The 7,369-nt window shown below is 55.7% G+C and overlaps 1 protein-coding gene across 5 annotated transcripts; it reads right to left on the bottom strand.

Annotated features, from left to right (window-relative positions):
- Positions 1-17: 17 nt before the first annotated feature.
- LOC117090956 (ubiquitin carboxyl-terminal hydrolase 6-like) lies at positions 18-5,623 on the bottom strand. Of its 5 annotated transcripts, none has more exons than XM_033223511.1 (8): positions 5,437-5,616; positions 4,274-4,428; positions 3,918-3,996; positions 3,679-3,761; positions 2,351-2,390; positions 1,782-1,862; positions 1,225-1,332; positions 18-907 (listed from the first exon to the last, which is right to left on the bottom strand). In XM_033223511.1, the coding sequence occupies exons 2-8, from the start codon at positions 4,321-4,323 to the stop codon at positions 794-796; spliced, it is 555 nt and encodes a 184-aa protein (XP_033079402.1). In that variant the 5' UTR covers positions 4,324-4,428; positions 5,437-5,616; the 3' UTR covers positions 18-793. The 5 variants fall into 5 exon arrangements, with proteins under 5 accessions (XP_033079402.1, XP_033079407.1, XP_033079405.1 ...); XM_033223516.1 differs by having other exon boundaries at positions 3,924-3,996; positions 5,437-5,592; XM_033223514.1 differs by lacking the exon at positions 5,437-5,616 and adding an exon at positions 4,520-4,538.
- Between the last annotated feature and the right edge of the window lie 1,746 nt (positions 5,624-7,369).

Genomic DNA, 7,369 nt, shown 5'->3' with positions numbered 1-7,369 from the left:
CTATGGTTTGGCCTTTTCCAGAATGGCCTAGGAATGGGAATCCTACTGTGGTAGCTTATTGGATCTGGCTTCTTTCCCTCAGCAAAATGCATCTAGGATCCACCCACGTTTGTCCGGGCATCACTGGCTCCTTCCCTTTTCTCACTGGGTCTTTCGTTTGAAGGGAAGACTAGCCTTGCTCTCCCCTTTCCGTGTTGAAGGCTGTCCCTGAAGGCTCCATGTGTGAGTGATGATGAATCAACCAGTGAACGTGGCATGCAGGTCTCATGTGGATGTCAGTTTTCACATCAGTAGGTTCAGTATCTGTGACACTCTGGGGATGCGTGGTTCCAGTCCATTGAGCTTTGTGAGCCACTGCCCAACTGGCTGCCAAAGTGGCTGTGCCATGTCCCATTCCCAGCAGACCAGGATGACAGTTTCCAGGACCCCTAATCCACCCAGCATTTGGTGCTGTCAGTGTTGCCTGGGGAGGCTCAAGGGCCCTCCATCCTGCCATCCTCCCATGGGTCCTACCATGGGTCCCCGTGGGTCAAACTTTCACCATTGTGCATGATTTTGTTTGCTGCCTTCTGTCTCATCAGGATTCTCCTGGGTTCTGGCCCCACATGTTCCAGTCTGGACCAGGGTTTGGAACTAGGGAGGTGCTCGATTCATGGTGCTGGCTGCTTCCCGGGCCAGGAGAGCTCTTAGCACCTCTGTCATCCCTCCTAGGTGACCCTGGCTTCTGCTCTGGGGAAGCCCCCATCCCACTTGTTCACTCCATGTCTGCTGGGACCCTGTGGCTCCCGTAGGTTTACTTGGCTCCATATCGATCCCAGAAGAAGATGTGAGTCCTTAGTGTCCCGCTCATGTCCAGGTCGATCTGGTGGATGTGTTCAGATGACCTCTTGCCCTTCTCCTTCATGACCTATAGGGCAGAGCCAAGAGGAGGAAGCAGCCTCAGAACAGATGGAAGACTCCCTGCCCCAAATGGCAGTCAGCACTTCAGGAAGGAAAGAAAGCAGGAAGGATTCCTTGTGCAGAAAGCTGCTTTTTGGCTTGCTACTGAAGCTGGAGAGGGTCCCCAGAGCCGAGTTTGTCTGTGGTGACTATGTCACCATCCGTGCCCAGGATGTGCATCTGACCATCCCACCCACCCCCAGGCTGGGCGTGATGCTCCCTCCAGCTGGAGACCTGGGCCCCTGACACGGCCTGTCCTGTTTGTTGTGCTCTGGCTGAGCGTACCTTGTATGTTCTGGGGTTTTTCGACTTGACTTCCTGTATGTTCAGGAGGACTGACCACACTTGGCCCCGGATGTTCATGGGAATGCCCTTATATACTCGATCTATCAGCTGTGGGCAGAAAACAATCTGGTGTCACAGGCCACGGGGCGACCCCAGTGAGGACCAGAGCCCCAGGATTCTGGAAATGGTTGGTTTTGGCCCCATGATTCCTCGTTAGAGGTGACATTAATCTGGGACAGGGTCGCCCTTCCCAGGATTGAAAGAGTGGATGGGCACTCAAAGTCAGGAGTCTGATCCAAACCTTTTCCTTCCTTCGGGTCACCAGGGCATCCCTAGCCTTGAGCTCTGGGTGGTCCCAGCCCTAGATTCAGATTCCCTCCCACCAAGGTGGTGCTTGCACGAATAGGCAGGAAATCTGGCGACCAGGCCGGCAGTCCTCTGGGTGAGGACAGTGTGCCACCTGTCCTATGAGAGGCTGACGGTGCCAGACCACAGCCATGGGTGCCTGTCCCCTGTCTCTGCAGAGTGGTTCCAGGGCCTCTCCCTCCACACATTACCTTTTTACTGTTCTTATATGTCTCCCATTGTCCCAGCATTTCCATCCACTTGCTCTTTCGTGTTATCTCCCGCCGCATTTGCTGTCAAATGAGGAATGTTGGCGTTAGGGGAGCTGCCAGGCTTCCCAGAGCCGCCCGTGGATGCTGGGTGTTGGGCTCTGGAGCCCTGGTGGACCCAGCTGGAGGGAGCCAGGGAAGGGCAGACCCTAAGGACTGAGAGCCTTTGAGCAAATGAGTGCCAGGGGGCTGGCTTTGGGCGCATGGGTTGTACGATCCTCAGGCCACAGACACAGCAGTCTTAGGTCAGGTCCCAGCCTCTAGGTTGGGTCCTGACACAGGCGGGCAGCCACCCCCAAGCCACAACTGTGGTTCTCACTTTGGAATTTTATCAAACTGCCCAAGTTACAGCAACTTGGGGTGAAGTCCAGCAGGGACTGCTGCCCCTCCCAGTGACAGCGTGTTGCCCTCTGCAACCACTGCCCCGACCAGCTGCCTCCTCTGCCTCACTGACCACCCACCTTGTCCCCACATCCCTGTACAAGCCCCACCCCCATGCATCAGGCTCTTACCTTTGCCTCCTGAGCAGTGACAGGAGGCAGCTCTGTCTCACTGTAAGGCAACCCAGGCAGAACTGAGGACCTGCACAGGGCCTGGAGCCACCCCAGACTGAGAGGAGACCCCCAGAAAGGACAGGCTCTGTCCCCATCCAGCTCAGGGCTCAGCCCAGGAGAAGGCACAGGGAGGGGAGGACAAGAGCCTTCCTGTGGGGCTGACTCCCAGGCGGGGCAGGACCTGGGAGAAGAAGGAGTGCGGGGCCAGCCTGGCCGGGGTTACTGGGCCCCCTGCTGTGCGGGGCAGTGACACTGCACAATAAGGCTGCCCGTCCTGGACTGGAGGTGGTGCTTTCTGCTGGAGCTGAGGAAGGTCAGCCCTGAGACTAGATGTGGGCCTCTCAGGGTGGGCGACCAGGCCCTAACAGGAGTCCCTCAGGGAGTGACCACATCACCCCACTAGGGTCTAGGGAGCCAGCCCTGAGACCTGCCCAGTGCACTCTGGGGCCACAAGGGTCCCATCCCACTTGACAGCCCCAAGACCCTTGCAGGGTCTGACCTCCCAGCATCCACCTGCCTCTCCCTATACCTGAGCCACAAACCCTGCGTTTCAGAAGTGGCACGGCTCATCAGCTCCCTCCCACTCTCCCTCCCCTGGGATCTCTGTCTCTCCATCCTATGATCCCTGGGGGATGGGTTCCTGGCTGGGCTCCTCTTACTTGGCCCCAGATCCCTTCCCAGCACCAGACCCAGGGTCTTTAGCCACAAGCCCTGCTGCCTCTCTGGCCTCACCATGAGATGCCCAGAATGGGGCCCTGCCTGTCTTCTCCCCTATTTTCCTAGGACCACAAACCCCACTGTCCCCATGCCTTTCCCTCTTCCTCATGGGGTCAGTGAAGGCTGTAGCTCTAAGGAAATGTGGGAGGACAGGGGTGGTGGTCCCTCAGAGACCTGCCGGACAACAGCCCTGAGGCTGGGCCAAGTGTCCCCTCGCCCTGAGGCCAGAACCCTTAGATCTCACTGGGGTTGTTTCCAAGTAGACAGGGTCAGATCCTCAGGCTGCTGCGCTCCTCTTGTGCTCACTTTCGGAGAGAACTGCTGAGAGCCCAGGGGCCTGACCTAGCCTAGTCTCCATTCCCACTGTCTCCTTAGATGGGCCCCGCAACGCTGGCCTAACAGCAACCTCGGCCTGGACCTTCAGGGGAACCAGGGAGGGGTTCTGACCCTGGAAAGGAGGTTGACCTGACCCGCGAGACAGTCCTGCCTCGGAAAGGCCTTTCTAAAAGCAAACCCATCCCTGAGCTGAGACAGGTGCTTTAGGAATGAGGGGAGCACAGAGGACTCACTGCAGAATCCCAAAGTGATCAATGCTGCTGTAGATTCCAACAGGCTCAGGCCCCATGTCCTCTGGCAGCCCAGCTCGGTGTCCCTGTAACCCACAGGGAGCCCTGGTGACGGGTCCAAGGTAAAGGGTGCAAGGGCCTGGGGGTAGTGGCCACCCGTCCCCACTCTGTGATCCTGGGGAGCCCAGGATCCTTTGACCAGGGCGCACTGGAAGAGGCCTCCCTCCAAGAAGCAGACCGACCCGTACCTTCTCATACTTCATAATGATGTCCTCTCGCTCCTGTGCCCGCAAACTATCCGCATCCTCTACCATGTCCATCCTGTGAGACAAAATTGTCTAAAGGTTACATTGTACCCGAGAGCTTCAGAGAAAACCTGAATTGCTCCCGCCGGGCTCCCAGATGCTGGCTGACTGTGTAACCCCAATTCCACCACCGCCCCCAGGTAAAAAGGGGCCACACCCAGTGGCCCACACTTGCACGAGTCTCTGGAGTCTCAGGCCCCAAGCAGGGGTGGGCATCATACCAAGGACTTGAGGACAGTGGGACCTGGACAGAGAATCCCATTGTGTCCAAATGCCACGAAATGGGGACACACCTGCCCCAGCAGGTTGAATGGTGTCCACCTGCCAAGGGTGAAGGGCCCATGGTGGGCTACTCCAGGGATGTGGAGGGAGACTGGGGTCAGCGACCAGAGGTCTCTGTACAATCGGCCTCCTGAGATGCTCAGGGACCACAGAGATGCCCAGTTTCCTACAGGGAACAAGATCTCTCCTGATTGCTCTGTCCTACTCCGCTCATCACTTTGGCTCCCGTGGCCCTTCAGTCTGAACAGTGAAGCCACTTTAGGAATAATGCCAGCTGAGCAGGAGGGTGTCCGGTTGGGGATGAAAATGATCTATTGTGATAGTGGAAACCCTCACTCGGGGAGGGACTGTGGACTCCACCATTCTGAGCTGTCCCCACAGGAGGGGGCTTCATTTTCCTAGGTCACTGAGGAAGGACAGTGGGTCCTTGGTCCTGGAGAATATCTAGATGGACTGACCCTCCTGGGAACACTCAGGGCAAAAGGAGAGTGAGGCCTCGAGAGGACCAGCCAGAACAAGACATACTCGGGGAGAATTCCCAGTGCCTGGACCCCTTTGAACAGAAGGGAAGATAGTCTCCCCACAGCCAGCCCTCCAGGGCTCCTTCATTTTCCACAGCTGCCCAAGGGCAGAAGGTTCCCCTGGATAAGGGACCATGTGTGTTCAGTGAGGCCCACAGCCACCATCAGGACCCAGCTTAGGGCACAGAGGTGTTCTGAGGACCCTCCTATCTACCACACCCACAGTGGATCCATCCCAGTAACTCTGCCAGGGCCAGGCTCTGCCCCATCAGGATGGGTAAGCTGGGAAGACTTGGGATCTAGGGCAGGGAGGTCCCAGGATTCAGGCCTGAATTCCAGCACGGCACACAGGAAGGCTGAGAGTAAAACCCAGGGTCCTGTCTGGATTCCCAGGCCGGTTACCGCCTCTCTGACCCCAGACGTCTCACCTGTCGAATGGGTACGCTAGGGAACGGCACTCACTCTATGAAGCCACCATGAGGACGAAAGAGCCAATCGTCTACACGAGTAGTGTAGAACAGCCGCCCAGTGAGTGCTCAGGGATGACCCTCCTCGGTAGCTGCCCAGAGGCCAACACCATAGCCACTGTCCCCAAGTCAGCATAGCCAGTGTCCCCAAGTCAGCCTGGAGGGAAGAGAGCAAGTCACACTCACCTGATTCTGATGAATCAGCTGGCCTGCGTTATGCCTCTCAGGTAGAAAACCTTCGAGTCCACAAAAGTGTTCACAGGTACCACTGTGCGTGTGTAACTGCCGTAGAACACAGAGGCAGGCCGGAGAGCTGATTGGTGCTAAGCACCAGTGACATTCTGAGGTCATGGCACGCATCACAATGGGGACTTGCCCGGGTCAGCAGGGCCCAGAGTCAGGGTCCTCCGCTGCCTGAGGCGGCCACATGCCTGCCTGCAATGTGTTTGTGCACGTGCATGCACACGTGTATGTGGGTAAACAGGTCTGTGCACACGTGTGTCTTCTCTGTCCAGGCCTGGCTGCCCCACTCATGTGTGCATCCAAGTTCCTCATCACTGTCACCCCCGAGGCCCAGGACCAGCATCAGAGCATCCATGGGTGTTCCCTGACCTCAACCCTCCCCGCCCAGGGTGGTCTGGGATACACATAGGGGTGGACGGAAGTGACTGCTGCTGTTGAATCTCAGAATACAAATGCTAAGACTATTACCTAATGGTCTTTTTAGTGTCTCTAATGGTATCTCTTTTTCAGTTCTGATATTTTAACTGGGTATTTCTCTCCATGACCCTTGGATATTCTACCTAGAGGAGCCTGTGGAGAAAGTGCAGGGCACACAGTAGGGCCTCACTCTATTCTAGACCTGTTATGTAAAACCTGGCTCATCTATCCTGCCACCCAGGGCCTAGGGGATGCCAAATTCCAGGGGTCAGAAAGAGCTTGGGATAAAATGAAACTTCAAGGGGTGGGCTTTGACCTGGGCTGAGTCTGCCTGTGCCATTCAAATGGAGTCTCAAGTCCTGAGATAGGATATCCAGATGCCTCAATGTAGGGCCCCCCCGATCAACACCTGCACCCCTGTACTCATTAGCAGCATCACCCACCCTACTCTCAAAGCACACTTGGCCCTTGTATCTGGGAGCTCTGTATCTGTGGATTCAGCTATCAGCAGGTGGAAAATGTTCAGAAAATAAACTGGATGGTAATGTCTCTACTGAACATGTGCAGACTTTGTTCTTGTCATCATTCCCTAAACAATACAGTATCACAGCCATTTATGTAGCATCTGCATTGTATTGCAGATCATAAATAATCTAATAATTGTCTAATGTCTATGGGAGGATAGGCATAGCTTTTATGTAAATACTAGGCCATGTTATACCAGGAACTTGAGCATCCATGGATTTTGGCATCCCCGGGACCCTAGAACTAATCCTCCATGGATACCAAGGGACAATTGCATAAACTCACTCCGGAAGGCTGCTCATTGGAGGAAGGGCCCAGTTCAGTACAGACAGGGACATCATCCCTGGACTACTGTCCATCCATCCATCCATCCATTCATCCATTGGCACCATCCTCTAGGGCTGTCCGAGTGACAGCCCAAGCAAGTGGAGACATTAAAAAAGACCGGCTCACGTTGTCCAGCTTTGAGGTCTTGGAAGAAGTTGCACCAGTGTGAGAATAGGTGGTCAGTTTCCTCCACGATCCAAAGAGCATATCAGGCCCCCTCGGGGTGAGGAAAGGAGCGCGGCCTCTCCAGCAGCCACACGGGCCTGCAGTAGGATGGGGCTGGGGCTGGCCGTGTGGATCACTTGGGCCTCATGAGGGCAAAAGAAAGACCAGGGGGTAGAGGAGGAGCATGGGGGCAGCTGGTTGCCTAAGGAGAAGGCACCTCAGGGAAGGGGTATTAGTTTGTTTTCACACTGCTATAAAGAAATACTTGAGACTGGGTAATTTATAAAGGAAAGAGGTTTAATTGACTCGCAGTTCAGGGAACTTACAATCATGGCGGAAGGCGAAGGGGAAGCAGGCACCTTCTTCACAAGGCAGCAGGAGGGAGTGAGTGGAGAACGAGGAAGTGCCACACTTTGAAACCATCAGCTCTCCTGAGGACTCC

This window comes from Trachypithecus francoisi, unplaced genomic scaffold, assembly GCF_009764315.1.
Source record: "Trachypithecus francoisi isolate TF-2019V2 unplaced genomic scaffold, Tfra_2.0 Contig01135, whole genome shotgun sequence".
NCBI classification, from domain to species: domain Eukaryota; kingdom Metazoa; phylum Chordata; class Mammalia; order Primates; family Cercopithecidae; genus Trachypithecus; species Trachypithecus francoisi.
This window is presented reverse-complemented; position numbering and strand designations above follow the sequence as displayed.

Bases quoted from the DNA above. Each gene is read 5' to 3' on its own strand.
- LOC117090956 (XM_033223511.1), bottom strand. From the start codon at position 4,323: ATGGGCCCTTCACCCTTGGCAGGTGGACACCATTCAACCTGCTGGGGC. The intron at 3,762-3,917 runs GTCGGTCTGCTT...TGTGGGTTACAG, and splicing joins TGAAGTATGAGAAGGTACGG to GGACACCGAGCTGGGCTGCC. The intron at 1,333-1,781 runs GTAATGTGTGGA...TTCTGCCCACAG, and splicing joins CATATAAGAACAGTAAAAAG to CTGATAGATCGAGTATATAA.